General features: G+C 34.0%; 1 protein-coding gene across 2 annotated transcripts in view; it reads right to left on the minus strand.

The window, feature by feature from the left end:
- LOC131849033 (protein bunched, class 2/F/G isoform-like) overlaps nt 1–15,327 on the minus strand; it is a 182,883-nt gene extending 167,556 nt beyond the window's left edge. For both annotated transcript variants that reach the window (XM_059199028.1, XM_059199019.1), the window contains exon 1: nt 12,376–15,327. In XM_059199028.1, coding sequence (XP_059055011.1) covers nt 12,376–15,098 — 2,723 coding nt within the window. In that variant the 5' untranslated portion in view covers nt 15,099–15,327. The remainder of the gene's footprint in view (nt 1–12,375) is intronic.
- Nucleotides 15,328–15,985: the final 658 nt, after the last annotated feature.

Genomic DNA, 15,985 nt, shown 5'->3' on the forward strand with positions numbered 1-15,985 from the left:
TGGTGTATGAAGGACTCATTAGGACTGGCACGGTGCCATTCTAAGGTACATTGCCGACAAGCGCCAGTTCACCAATTCGTTCTAGCATGGGCGGCTGTAATACGAATACAATTATTGCAAGCGAATTAGGTACCTATTAAATACGACTGCACTATGTGTCACGTATGGTTTATACGTTATATTCACATCTTGACGTATAGCCCAAGAGCCCACGACTGCCAGACATACGTCATTTTAGTAAACGTGAAAGTTCTTGTATGTGTGTCCCCAACACAGGTAAGAACGATCCCCAAACATGAAACCTGGATCGTGGTTCCTTTGGCAGGTACCAGGTAACAAAGGTGTAAAAAAAATCATATCAAATTCGTTATTTTAAGAAACTCCATATTTTCATATATTGTTCGTAGCATTATTATAACTTGCGCTGCTCATTAGTAGCTCTAGTAGTATTGCAATATTTTTTTTGTACGTACTTATTTTATTTATATGAATACTAGCTGTCCCGGCATATAAAAAAATAGGGATTGGTGATAGAAGGGTGAAAATTTAGAGTTGTATGTATTTTTAATGACACATAACAAAAAAATATAAATAAATAAATTTTGCCCATAAAATTAAAAAATAATGTTAGGGGTGGACAAGGGGTATTAAAAATAGAAAGTAGTCGTTTCTCAGACCTACTGAATATGCATATAAAATTTCATAAAAATCAGTCAAGCCGTTTCAGAGGAATAACATTGTGACACGAGAATTTTATAAGATGGAATGGTGCATCCGTCTGTGCTACTTTACATGTGACAAATTAAAACAACGGAAATCACATCGTCAAGTGACGCAGTTTCCAAAAAAATGATGAAAAGTGTAGGGAACTGTTAGTATTTAGGATACCACTACTATCAAGTCACGTCAGATCTTGATTAATTCAATTTTCGGAGTAGGAGCAAAATTCCAGGTGCGATGGTTTTATTAATGGATGAATATGGAATGCCATATTTGCCTATGTTAATATATACGTACCTTGTAATTCCACTGGCATATTTTACACATTAAACTAAAATAACTTGCAATTTCTACAAAGTAAACCACTTGGCAATAGGACAGGGTAAAATTATTTAAACTGGGTTTATTTTATTAATGTCAGTGACTCTAAATCAATGTCGATGTGGGTCAACAAACCGAGAAGCTTTTATCGAAAGCGAGTACTATATCGATAGTTTACTAGAATTGCACTCGGCTAGCGAACCTTATCTGACTCCTACGCCTTTCAATAATAATGAAACATTATCAGTCTGTACTTGTTAATTTACGCACTTGAAATAAAGCTGATCTGGTGAAAAAATCCATTAAAAACGTAATATTTAATAGAATTTACGAAAACTTTTTCAACGAGTCTTTATTTGACGGAATCACAGGTAATCGTTTGAGGTCCAGCTATATTAGTAATTATCGTTTCGTGACCAGTATATAAGGTGACCCTACATTCTGTAATTTAGTATTTTTTATAACAACAGAATTTAATTTGCTATGCTATTTAAAAATTATACGTCAGATATTTACCTATTTTACGTTTCAGACTTTGTTGAGGAACTTTAATAAATATATAGACTTTTTATGTATATAGAGAAGTAAAGTTAGTTAGTTACACACGTTAGTTGTTTCATCACTTCACAGTAGCACCCAGAAGAACAAATCACTATCTCAAACTTTGCTGTAGATAATAGGTACTTTTACATACTTTTTAAAATGAAATGAACCGTTTGTAAATTTCGAAATCTAAGTAATTACTCAAGCGTACAATGTAAGAGCTGGTGGATCGCCAATGTAACGTATTTTACCTAAATCCACTGGAGAACAAGTTTTCTTGCAGAATAATTTTTAAAATTGGCAGGCATGTGCCAAATGGGAAGTGGGTGTTGAATGTATTACATCAAGTACTGTCGCTCTGTGTCTTGATTTGTAGATTTAGACAGAATTTCTACGTCAAAGATAATATTAAGTGTTAGAAGCAGAGGCTCCTTATGCCTGCCAGATATATCTAGACATAAGCACCTGACTCGTGTGAAATCGGTAGAAACGTTCACGTGGATTTGAATATCCAAATACTAAAGGACAAATTACAGGAAACAGACGCAATAAAATTATCATTACTATTTATCTCATCCAAACTGGGTATATTTGATAATGTACGTCCTGTTTTCTAAAAATAATTATACTCCAATGTCATAAAACACTTTGAGCTAAGAAATACATAACTGATAATACAATTTCAAGGGTATGACAGGTTTATATAAAGCAAGATAAAGGAGTATTATTAGAACCACTATGGCAAGTGTTAAGGTCAGTTAAAATACGCAGTTGTTACGGTCAACAATATTCCACTATTATTGGATTATTGAACCTCGACCATCCCCGAGCGCAGCAGGGAACTGTGTGATAACATTGCCTGGGTTCACATTTACAAACGGATGCTATTTTTAATGCCAGCGAGATATAAATAAGTCCCTTGTGCAAAATATTTTTCTGTCGCATGTGTGTAATGCAAATTAGCAATAAAGATAGGACAAAATTAATATTAGCAGTATTTATAGACAATTATGCTCGAATCGATTAAATATTTGATGTATCGATTTATTTGTAAATAACATAGTACTGATAAAATGTATACGAGGAGATCTTCGCATGGGTGTGTCAGGTTTGTAGGCAATTAATCTATAGAAACAAGCACTCACGTCATGTAACAGGTATCTCGGAACATCCTTGTAAAACGGTGTATAATAAAAATATAAGTGGTTGTAATTATTTATTACCCAATTATGGATTCTATAACATTAATTTAAGATTTCTTTCAAGTCTTATTATATGAGTAATATCTATGTATACATAAATAAAATTTAATTACCAAATATATGCGCATCACATCCGTACTTTTTTTATTAGTTCTTCTTGTTTGCAATTTTGTATGAAATGTTTGTCGTAAAGGCAAGGTTTGTATGAAATATGTTTGAATAATCGTAGAAAAAGGTGAAAAAGGAAAAGTAACAAATAAGATAGTATTGACAGATTAGGTTTCAACTTCCTAAAATGTTTTAGCATGTATACTTCATTTCTACTCCCGTGCGATAGGGACCTGGTTACTAGTTCATAATAATACCTATTGTAAATAAAAAATACTAGGTTACACGATTACACGTGAGTCTCAAACATAAACCTTTACAAGTAAGAAGGTCGAAACGTGAAGTAATTGGCTTATTATTTAAATATTCAAAGAATGTTCGTGAGATCCTTTAAATCAATGGCCTCTGGACTAAATAGATAATTATTTGCACGAAACAAGCCGTTGAGTATTGTTAGGTTAACATGTTACACCTAAATAGGAAGTGTAATGTTTGTGTTATATCCCAAATTTTATTATACAAAGTGCATAATATTTATTCAAAGGTCTTTGTTTAGATGTAGCCGTCTTTGTATAAGGGATAAAATAATATATACAATGGCAACACACTTTTATCAATGTGAACAAATATAGATAAGCAACATGATCATATTCTTTCAATAGTCATTATCAAATCAAGCGATGAAGCGACGTGCCAAATTCGATCGAAGCATTATATACCTAAGAAATAAAATACGTATTAATTTAACGTGTACCATCTAATCTATAACATACTTATTCCGCTGCATTACATTGCTTCCAGTACTTAAAAATAAAAAAATATATACAAATTACTTAAAGTGGACATTACAAACTGATATGACACAGGACGTTATTAATAGAAATTTAAAAACGCGGATACAGGTATCAACTTTTTATATAACCCACAAACTGTTTTAAACCTTATACCATATACAATTAAGGTGTCTATACAAGTGACCCAATGAAGTGTAGATATTGCGTCGTAGTCTTATAATATCGGCGTATATGATCAATAATGCTACTTAGAGTATATGGAGTAAAAACAATGTTTTTCTGCGCGCGCGAGATGTCTGTGAACAACGTCAGACGGCCGGCGGGCCGTTCGCGTTTTTTTCGAGCCCTCGACGTCCTTGCTAGGCGCCGCATCGTCACGCATCGTCAACCTACAGCTGTTTGTTTGACAACAAGCATGACATGCGTGATTATGATAGACTGGGAACAACACTGATTGCCTCTCGTTCTAATTAAAGCACATGTATGTACGTTGATCTCGCTCTGTTGTGCAAAAAAGCGCACGTTCATATTTTACGTCAGTGGGTATGCATAGACATAATAACACCTTCCTAATTTAGTTTTCACATTTACGATAATTAAACAAATGAGATCTGTAACTAATTCACATAATTATAATTAATTCGTATTATACGTAACTAAACGTAACTTTATAGTTGGAAGAATTATGTTTACATTTGAATTTATATTTCGCTAATTATACTAGTGTAGACAGACAGGCAGAATACAATGTGCCATTATTATACTTGATTTCATTACTTACATCCGTTTGATATTCAATATCGTCACGCCCATAGCTATCAGGTGACTACCAATCAGTTTCCATCTTATTGATGTTTTTGGCGCGACTAATGAAATGACAAAACACTTATATAAAGTAATGGAAAAATTTATGGTGATTCTTTCAGTGACTTCATAACCTGTTATCGCGTTGATTTGCGTATGTTGAGTGCAATGGCGTACATAATATCAATTCATGAAAATATTCTACTCCCTCTAATGTGACGTCAGAACGGAACGTGGAAATTGGCTTTGAAGCAGTTAGCAGAACAAATAAAATTGTCGTAGCAACGTATGCGAGGAATTTTCATATTGTTTTATCATAAAAACCTTTGCTGAACTTCCTTTTTGGACCGACTGTTAAAGAACAGTTTAGTCTTTTACGAATTTGTGAACATTTTAGATTTATTAGACTGTTACATTGGCTGTTGACGGCCTCGATGATCTAGTAGTTTAGCATACCGCCTTACTTCCGATGGTCGCGAGTTCCAATTCTCGCACGGTACAACCATTTGTATTCATGAGTATGATTATTTATATCGGTCTGGGTGTTTTCTATGTATAATATTGTGTATTTAGGAAAAAAAAATATATATGTATTTGTATCAGTTGTCTAGTACCCATAACACAAGCTCGCTACTAGCTCTAGCTGACACTAGCTGACTTAACTTGGCTAGATAACGTTGTGTGATTTGTCTTAAGATTAATATATTAATATTAAAAAAATAGTATTTGCTTTGTAAATTTCTCCCCGTATATTCCATCTATACAAAGGAATTTGCACCGTGTAAAAAAATATACATTTTTTATATATATAATATATAATTGTTCTACCTCTTTATAATTACGCACAAATACAGACAGTTTATATTATACACTGAATGACTATTATCTATGATATTTTTTCATACCGGTTTATAGGCAAAAAAAATTCAAGTGCAAATAGGCTCTAATAACAGTTGGGTTTTTTGTGACTATCACGCCCGCTTGTTGTATAAAGCCTTATATTAAATGTTCTTTTATAGTGACTATTTATTTATTTAAAAAAATACTTCGATTGTACTTAATAGGCACATTACAATCTCTTTTTGGCTTTCATTTGAAGGAAGTGAATGCACGAATAATAAAGTATCGTGGAACGATTTTTTATTAAATTGTCCATACCAATATTGTAAATTCGAAAGTGCATCTATCTGTCTACTACTTTTCACTACTAAACTGCTGAATTGATTTTAATGAAAATAGACAATACTTTATCTAAAATATAGCAGACGAAGTCGCGTGTAACGGCTAATTCAAATATTTATTCGGAATTTTATTTGAAAGGTGGCATTTTTACATTTTTAGTTTTAATACTGGACACTATTTAGTTTATTATTTCTTAAATGGTCATTTAAGAAACAAATAACACAATATTAACAACGTATATGACAAATAGGTACATACTAATATTATTAATGCGAAAGTGTCTACCCGGATGTCTGTCTGTTTGATGCATTTTTACGACTAAACGGCTGATCGGATCGCAATAAAAATTTTCAAAGTAACACCTTACATAATATGTAACAAGTACTTACTTATTAGTAAAAATAATACAGTTCCACGACAATAACACATCATGAAATAAAAATAACAAAACGTTTTTTATAAAAATTGTGAAGTGGACTTTGTAAAAAGTCATCTGCGTCCTCAGACTCACATATTTACATCACATTCACATACCTTGCTTTGTAAGTTGTTTCAGTTGAAGGGTCGAGATAAGGTGACTAAATTTTATGATATTTTAGTACTACGGAATGGCAACTCATGAGTGGTATGACATGATGTGATGCTGTTCATGTATACATGCGACGTACTATCAGATGTGCAGACACCTTGTTTGTAATTAAATAAAATTGAAGTGTCTGTTTACAATACAGCTCTTGTAATTTAAGATATTTCACTAAAGACAATTATTAAAGTGCATAAAGGTAGATACATAAAAAAAAAATATAAAAAAAAATTTCTGTTTGGTACTTACTAATCACTGAAACGGTTGGCCCTATTTTTATGGGACTTCTACTCGTTGATTGTTTATGTTATAAGGAGTAATTTAGCCTACCTTTATTTTAGAAATCCTATTTACTTATGTTAATAAAAAAAAATAATTGACGCGGGGAACAGCTAGTTACATATAAAAAGAAGCGCTTAGCGACTAAAATAGCCTAAGTATATATTTTTCACACTAAACTACCTCGGTTAAGTAAAACAAATAATAACATGTACATAGATCAACGTAACTACACATATTGATCACAATTTAAAATGTGACAATTTATTTTATTACAACAAAAAATCGACGTAAAAACATCGACTGAACGGTATTCCGTACATCCACTTTCACCGATACAGGCACGCCAATACAATGCATCCGCCGCTAGAAAATGCGCATGCACCGACTCATCAACTATGTGACAAAAGATTTGATCTAGGATTAAGATGTTTGCATTGTTAATAAATCCGAGAGCACGCGATCTACATTGTTTTAATGATATCTTTAATGAGTTATTGAAATGGACATTCTTATCTCAGTTCGCTATTTTAAGTTATAAACATGCAATTTATGCGAGGAATGTGAAACTGCCATCTTAAAATAATTAGGTAGATCATCTATACTAATACTATGAATTAGTATGTCTTTGTATATCTATACTTGTATTTTCATGATTAAACAGATGAATGTATCACGAGAACTGACAGATAAGATAGATAGATAAAATCTTTACATGTGGTATAATTTATGTCAAAAGCAGACAAAGTCACAAGCCACAGATAGTCTGTTCATATATTACATACATACATACAATACTAGTACACTAGTACTCTTGAGGTAAGTACGGTGCCCAACTATAATAGAACTCGATCAGATAAGATTCACAAATCTTGTTATTAAAAAACTGTATATTTAATCAATGATAATGTAATATAGTAGTAACCGAAATGATACATTCACATAAAAACGGCACTTAAGACAATATTTGTATTTAATTAAACGCAACACGGGGAGAGTCTAAGTGAAAAATAATCATCGAAATTCTTATACAGTTCTGGCAAAATTAATTTTAAGATAATTTTGCTGTATTTTAACACACAATAACAAAAAATTTGTAACGGTAGTTTAAATTCTTCTCATTATAGGAGAATCATCCCTAGCAGTAAGATGTTAAATGGGATTAGGTATATAAAACACTATAGATTTTGCCCACAAGTTTATTAGTTTTTTTAAATGAATGATATCCTATATAAGCGCCACGGATATAATCTATATTTACGTCAAATTTCGAATATCCGTTCAGCCGTCTAGTCGTCAGACGACAACAAAGAGACAGATACAATTCGCATTTATAACCCACAACTTCGTCTGTACAAACTGTTATCCCCTTTCAGATTGCATTTTTTTAGATATTCCACTATAGCCTACGTTCGTATTCACAATGCAATCTTCACGTCAAATTTCATTAAGACCCGTTCAACTGTCTAGTTGTGAAGTTTACAAAGAAACACTTTCGCATTTATAATATGAAATATTACTATTGAAATGGAAGAATGACGAATCAATGACTACCTCATTGAATGATTTTTGAATGCGATTCAACTAATATAGATTACATAAATTACACATGGCTGTGTTGGATGAAAAAGCCCCATACAGAGAATCATTGGTGAATACTGAATACTGATGCATGTTAGACGATCAGTAGGGAATGGAAGGTTCATGTTTCGTGGCCTTCAGACCTCGACTCGGTTACCAGCGACGTCGGTGACGTCGAACTTCTGGCGCCAGTCTAGACGTCTGTTGCGGTCCAAGATATAATAATGAGGAAGTATTTAGAATTGTCATTAACAAAGTCATTATTAAGTAAACCTAAACCTAAATATATTTTGTTATAAAAAAAAACTGTATTCAATTGTTACTATAACTGCATTCATTATTAGTATTTAATACTTCACAAAACATTGACATAATATGCAGGGTAACGAAGTCATTTGAGCATGTAAATTTAATGCTAAAATACAAATATTGTGTTAATTAAATAAATAAATAAAAATGTCGAGAATTGGTGCCTATACTAGGTATCTGAAGAACATGTATCACCATATACTTATGGTCAAAATAAATATATAAATAAATCAATAACTCTGAACAATTACCACAGCGTAGATCACGGTAAGCAGAGCATGTGTTATGGGTAGACAACTGATTTAAATACTTAATATTTTTTCTTTAAATATATACATAGAAAACACCCATGCCGATACGAACAATCATATTCATGAATCCAAATGTTTGCACCGTGCGAGAAATCGAACCCGCGACCATCGGAAGTAAACCGGTGTGTAAACCGCTAGACCACCGAGGCCGTAAATATGTGATCACATACAGCGACGACCAATGTCGGTGGAAATTATCCAACACCTAACCTATTTCGTATCACCTAAATATCAAGTAGTTACTGTTAACAAATCGCAGTATTATCCCTCAACTCTTAACTGGTATCGAGTGCAATGGCTTTCATCATCAGCTTAACTACTTGAGATAAGTGCCAAACGAAATACACGAACAAATTAGCACTAACACGCAATACTTAGGTATCCTAACAGATTTGATGATGCATTAAGACAATAGCTAAAAACCTATTGGTTAATGAAGACGTACATAGACCCGCCTACTTTATCGTAGTTAGTTAAAATAATTTAGGTAAGTAAATGAAATCACAATTATCATTTCGACAAATGAATACAGAATTAGGCAAGAGGATAATTACGGTAAATGCAGTTGTGAATAAAGGAATAATGTGACAGCGACAATGATACAGAAAATTGTCAACGTTAAATTAGGGTAAGATGATGAAACGCAACTGAAACAATATTCTTTCGTTGTTTAAAACATAATATGTTGATAATGATAATAATCTCAAACATTATTATCATTAGTATAAATCTAATAATTTTATATGGTCACATATTTTAAATCATCATATATTGGGATATTTTTGCTTAACAAATCATTTCAATAATGGAATAAAAAATTAATAATAATATATATGGTGAATAGAATAACAATTTATAATAATTTTATACTTCTATTCCTAAAGATTCTGTAGAATCAGTGAATACTAAAGAAACAGACGAGTATCTAACTAAAAGTAAAGTAGTTTTTGTCGTAATCAAAAAAAGTTAAATGTTAAAATTGTCTTCAGACAATGTGCATCTAAAATCTTCATTTCAAAACACTAGCTGAAAATATTAGGATTTGGAATTGTTAGCAATTGGGGCTGCATCGTGTGTCCTAAGCCTTACTTTGTAAAAAGGAGCGGAACGTTTTGCCAGACGAAAAAGAACGGCGGCCCGTCGCTTTTTTAGCCAGGCCGTAGATCGGGTGCGTTGTGACTTGCGCGTGAGTCACTGCCGCCGGCATACCTACGCGCACCATGCACCGTACGTGTCAACCACCTATTTATGTCGCAGGACGAGGCGCAAATAAACAGCATCAAAGGAACGTCGGATTCCGGACGGCAGTACGAACCTCGGGAAGCGAAGAAAACAACCACCATTGTCTACGGATGTGTTATTTTTGCAAATAGACACTGCACCGGTTAGGAACTACCAGCAAATGTAACTATTCGTATACTGTTGCTAAGTGAAAATACTTAGAACTGACAGAGAATTATTTCGATTGTTACAAACGCATTCCTAAGTTGCTTAATATCGGAAACTAAACCAGTTCATAATTAATAAAAGCATACCTATCATATAATATATTGTACAAATAATTATAACACATAAAAAAAATGTTGATGACCTACAAGCCTAAGCTTTTAGGCCTTGGTTTTGTAACAGCACAAAATTTGCATCAAAAATAACAAAGTTTATTTTTCTTAAACACATGAAATACATTATTTTCCACAATATATGCTATATTATGGAAAATAATATATTTCATGTGAACAGAGGCTATTCTAGATACAAATATAATAAATGTCGGCTCGACTTTGTACATGTGGTACGTATTCGATATAACAATGGGTTATAACTTTCTTGTTTGTAAATTTCAAAAACCCACCCTACCACCCGTAATGGTCACGTGTAATATGATTTCAGACAAGTTTCGCTTAGCGAATAGTCAGGCTATGGAATGAGCAATTTGGCACACGTTTTCCTTATACTAAAGAAGTTTTTTTTGGCAATAGAAAGTAATACAAATGTAAAAAATGTTTAAACCTACTAATTATATAATTATAAAAACATGTAGAAATAAGTAAAGGCAAAACAATAATGTAAGTAATTTAATAGTAATTCTAAACGAAAAATACTGCAAAGTTATTTATAAAACATCTACATGTACATAATGTGATAAAGACAATATTAATATTATACTCATCTACTAGCAATAATATACAAATACTCTTAGCATTATTTTATAAATTATGCTACAATATATGAAAGATGGAGGAAGAAATAATGATGTTCCTTTTTATTTGTGATATCGAATCCGAAATTTACTGTGCTTCCTTTTTCATATCATATTCATAATTAACCAGGAAATGTTATGCTGTTGTGACATATGCTAAATGCTGATATAAAAAAATATGAAGGATCTATTGTAGAGGCTCAATGTATGGGTTTAACTTCAATACCTACACTATATTAATAATTATGTTCAATTTATGAATCTATAATCTTGAATAACCAGTCAACAGTTACCAGAGTTTACCCTAATGAATTAAAAAAATTAACAACTCTTATCCCTTAGCAAAAGATGTATTAGATTATCACCAACAGCCCACATAAGACTGTCTCTTATTGCATATTATTTCATAGAGGATTCTAATATTGACATAAAAATAAAATTTACCAGCCTTTGCCAGTATGCACTATAAAAATTGCAAATTACATAGGTACTTAATTATCTTTAATAATGAATATAAAAAAGTTACTAAATTTTTACCCTCTAGTAAAGGAAATAAAAATATGTTATTCATTTTCAGTTTGATTAAGCAATAGTATCAATTCCTGGAATATAGATATCACTAATATAGATTCACCATACTGTATATATATATAGATATCACCATACCTACAAGAGATTACAGTATCATTTCTAAATACATGGGACCTTACAGAGTTTACCCTACAGAGTAACAAAAAAATATGTAGTTAAAAAATGGTAGTCATTTATTTGTAACAAGTAATACAAATATGTTATAAACTAGGATACACAAATGCAAGGCTCTTCTTTAATAACTATAGTTGTCTATTATATTTATTACTTATTAAATTAAAAAAAGAAGTTGCAGAATTCAAATGCACATAGATATGTAATAAACACATAATCTAGCTTTTAAAATTATAAGTGCAGGAAATGAGTAAACAGGCAAACATTTTTTAAACATTGTGGGGCTCCCCTAATCTTTATTATCAGAAGTATACTAATTATTTTATAAGTAACAAGAAACTATAATTATAATGTACCTACCTACACTTTTGTATTGAGTCAAGGTTTATCTCTTTTGTGTATTTTTCATTTTGTGATTGATAAAATATTAAATTAACCAAAAATAAAGTAAAAATTTAAATAAATTCCCATGTACTCCTGTCACACTCACCATAAAAAAGAAAACTGCTGCAGTATATAAATGTTTTAATAAAAGAATAAAAAAGGAAAAAATCAGCTACCTTACACATTACAGAATTTTAATTTATGCATATACAATATGGTTGTCAATATGTTATGATCCTAATAATAAGGTATTCCTATTACCATGACATATATCACCACAGCTCTTTGGATTGATTTAATTATTTTAAAACATACCTTAATTGATAAAGTATAACTGTAAATGACTGACCTTTCATCTTCAGGTTGTGGAGCAGGCTGTGACTCCTCCTTCCCATCACTAGTATCACCAGCCTGCAGATTCTCAGCAGGCACTTCCGTAGCACCACTTTCACATGCACTCACATTAACACTGCTCATCACTGCGCTACTTATAGCGTGAGACACTACCGCACTCACTGGGCTACCAAAGCCTTGATTGTCATGTCCAGGTTGTGCCGTGTTAGCCACATATGCTGTAGAGCTAACAGGCAAAGAAACCACTGGTGAATTAGTACCTGACACAGTTGCTTCCACAGGTGCCACACTACTCTGAGACATGACTGGCACCACTCCGCCATAACCTAGTCCCATGCTGGTCTGAGACTGCACAACATTAGCATGAACTGCACCACCCATGCCAACTGGCATGTTTTGCTGCATCGACATAGGAATGTTCTGATGCGCCATTGACACCTGCGACACGGGCTGATTAGGCACATACTGCACGCCGCCCATCTGACCTTGTCCACTTACTTGCTGTGGTAACATATTCTGCTGCGCCATATGCTGCCCAACAGGCATTTGTTGGCCGACATTTGTGGGCTGCATGTATATTTGATCTGAGGCGGGTATCTGCAAACTAGGCTGATTCCCGTCTAGAGTCATCTGCATATTCTGAGGCGCCGCAGTCATCATTTGTATGTTTCCTTGTGGCACAGTACCCTGTTGTTGGGCCATAGAGTGAACAGTTGGAGCTTGTTGCTGGTTAAGGCTCTGGAGATTCGCAGGTAATGTAGAGCCCTGTGGCTGGGACGCCATAGTCTGTAGATTTGTAGGTAGAGTTGCACCTTGCTGTGATGTAACAATACTCGTAAGCACCTCTTGAGGCAAGGTTTGGCCCTGCTGGCTCATCTGTGGTTGCTGTGTATGATACTGAGGAACATTATGTTGAGTCTGCACTATAGGCTGCTGAGATGTGGGCATACTAGCAGTAATCATCGGCTGTGTATTTGGTTGTTGATTGACAGCCTGATTGTACTGAGTCTGAACAGTTGGCAGGCCCTGTTGTGGTAATTGAGGATGCATACCTGGCACCACTGTCTGCTGTGGTTGTGTAGGAATTTGATGCATTTGAGTAGGCATCTGTGGTATTTGTTGATTAGGTCCAGTCAATTGAGCAGGCATCTGCATCTGTTGTATATGATTTGGTATTTGCTGACTCTGTAAAGCCTGTATTTGTTGAAGTTGTGCTTGCTGGGCTCCCATAGCCTGTTGCCCTTGCAAGTGGTGACTTTGACCCATATTCGGAATTTGAGCTTGTTGCATATGCATCTGTTGAGGGTTGGGTTGACCCTGCATTTGTTGGATTTGCATCTGTTGCATTTGTGGTTGTTGATTAGCAACTTGGGGTATCTGACCTTGATTTGGCATGGGCTGCATTTGAGGAATTTGTTGCTGGATTTGTTGCATATTAGTTATCTGTGCTTGAGGAATATGTTGGTTCATCTGTTGCATTTGTTGATTCTGAATTTGTTGCATCTGTTGTGGTATTTGTTGATGCATTGGTATCTGCTGCATAGCAATGCCCTGTGACTGTGCAATAACTTGTTGCAATTGGTGCTGTGGAAAACTTTGTGGTATTTGTTGAACTTGTTGCTGCTGGGGTGCCTGAGGATGATTTTGAGGTGGATTCTGCATTGTAATATGAGTCATACTCTGTGGATGTTGCTGTGCCACCTGCTGAGTGTGGGTCTGATTTGACATCTGTTGAGGCAGCTCTAAAGGTGGTGACTGCACAGAGACAGGTTGGTTTCCAGGCATCTGTTGTTGCACTGCATTCACAGGCTGAGTTAGCGACTGTCCAGGTGAAGCCATTGGGAACTGTTTCTGAATAGCCTGTTCCAGTTGTTGTATGGTGGGTGCATTTCCTTGAAGATCCTTAGGCCCCTTATTTGTCAGATCATTACACATATCATCATGTTGGCTATCATTAATCACAACACCACTGTCGGGAGCCTGCAGCGCATTAGTATCCGTCACATCTAAATTGTTGTTTAACGTAATTGGTGCATTTTGTTGAGTAGTAGTGTGATCCAAGTAATCCATACACATCCATCGACCCCTACGAAACGGTTCTGTGCTTTCGATTTTAACAACTTTAAATCGTTCATTCCTAACATGTTCTTGTATTTCTTTCATACCTTCTTGGGGTTTAGCATTTCCTATGAGATTAATGATACTGCCTGCGCCGGCGTTAGTAACACTGACGTGCATGTCACTCACTTCAGAACTATTACTATTTGGCACTGCTCCTCCTAATTGGTTGGTGCTATTATCCTGGCCGACGATCGCAAGCCCGTATTGGGAACTGGTCGGGATGACGGGTGCACAACCTAATGATGCACTCGAGGCGTTGTAAAACACATCGTCTTTCGAAAAGGTGTCCTCGGAGTAACTTGGTGTCTCATTCTCGATATCGGTCACTCTTGAGATGTCATCGGTGTGAGATTCATCTAGATCGTCGGCCGAATCTTCTCCAGCATCAGTGCTCACTCGTGAACCAACCGTCACACTGGTGATCTGAAACGAAGATATTTTCCTTGGGTTATGTGTGGCTTGTAGGCTCGTGGGGTGAGTCACTCCCTTCTCCGACTCGTTCAGGCGAAGAGATTCGCTCGTAGTACGATGGACAACGTTGTTATACTTGTTTTTCTCACTAGTTTTATGTGACTTTTGAATCAGATTGTCAGCCATTATGCCGTCCGAATTGTATGACTATCTAAAGAAAATTTCACTGTTTATTGGCTTCAGAGACATCTGACAGACTTTTAAACACAACAATATATAAAATATAAAAGCATTGTACACTCACAATTTCACAAACACAGTAATTTTAGTATTTAAGTTCTTAAAATTCATTAGTAAACACACACAATTGCGAACATCTTTCAGACGGCAGCAACATGGCGGCCATTTATGCGCAATGCATTATGGTTGACAATTTGCAGAAGAGTATAGACATTCTAGACGTCTATTCTTGAGTCGACATCTATGGTCGCTAGATGGCAGTGAAGTGCTCCGAATTTATTAATAATTTTATAATAAACAAATATAAAAAAAAGTTTAAATAATAATGTTATAGTTTGCATTATTAGTAAAATAAAATAAAATATAGTTTTGCAAATTAACTGTTCAGAAATTGTGTTTTGCATACAAATAGCAACATCGTACAGTTCTAGCTTTGTACTGATGATGGCGCCAACGTCGTTTTTAACATTGCAAATTTTTCAGTTTTTGTATTATGCCATACACAACGTAAATAAGTCGTAATATGTGCAAAACATATAGTTTTAATAGAATATTAACTTAAAATTATATTTTAATATACAGTGCAGCATATATGACACGTATATTAACTATGATGGTATTTTATTGTTATTATTTAATAATATTTTTACTACATTTTATATGGATTAGTTAACCATATTTATATAACATATAAATTAAATAGGTTCATATACATATACATAACTAAAACTACAAAATTTTGAATAACTTGGAAGTTATTCAACAGTGAAGTTTACTGATCATTTATTTCTTTAGGGGCCTTATATTTCTAAATCTAAAGGTTTTATCATAAT

This window comes from Achroia grisella, unplaced genomic scaffold (genome assembly GCF_030625045.1).
Source record: "Achroia grisella isolate CSIRO2021 unplaced genomic scaffold, CSIRO_AGI_Agris_v1 utg1096, whole genome shotgun sequence".
NCBI classification, from domain to species: domain Eukaryota; kingdom Metazoa; phylum Arthropoda; class Insecta; order Lepidoptera; family Pyralidae; genus Achroia; species Achroia grisella.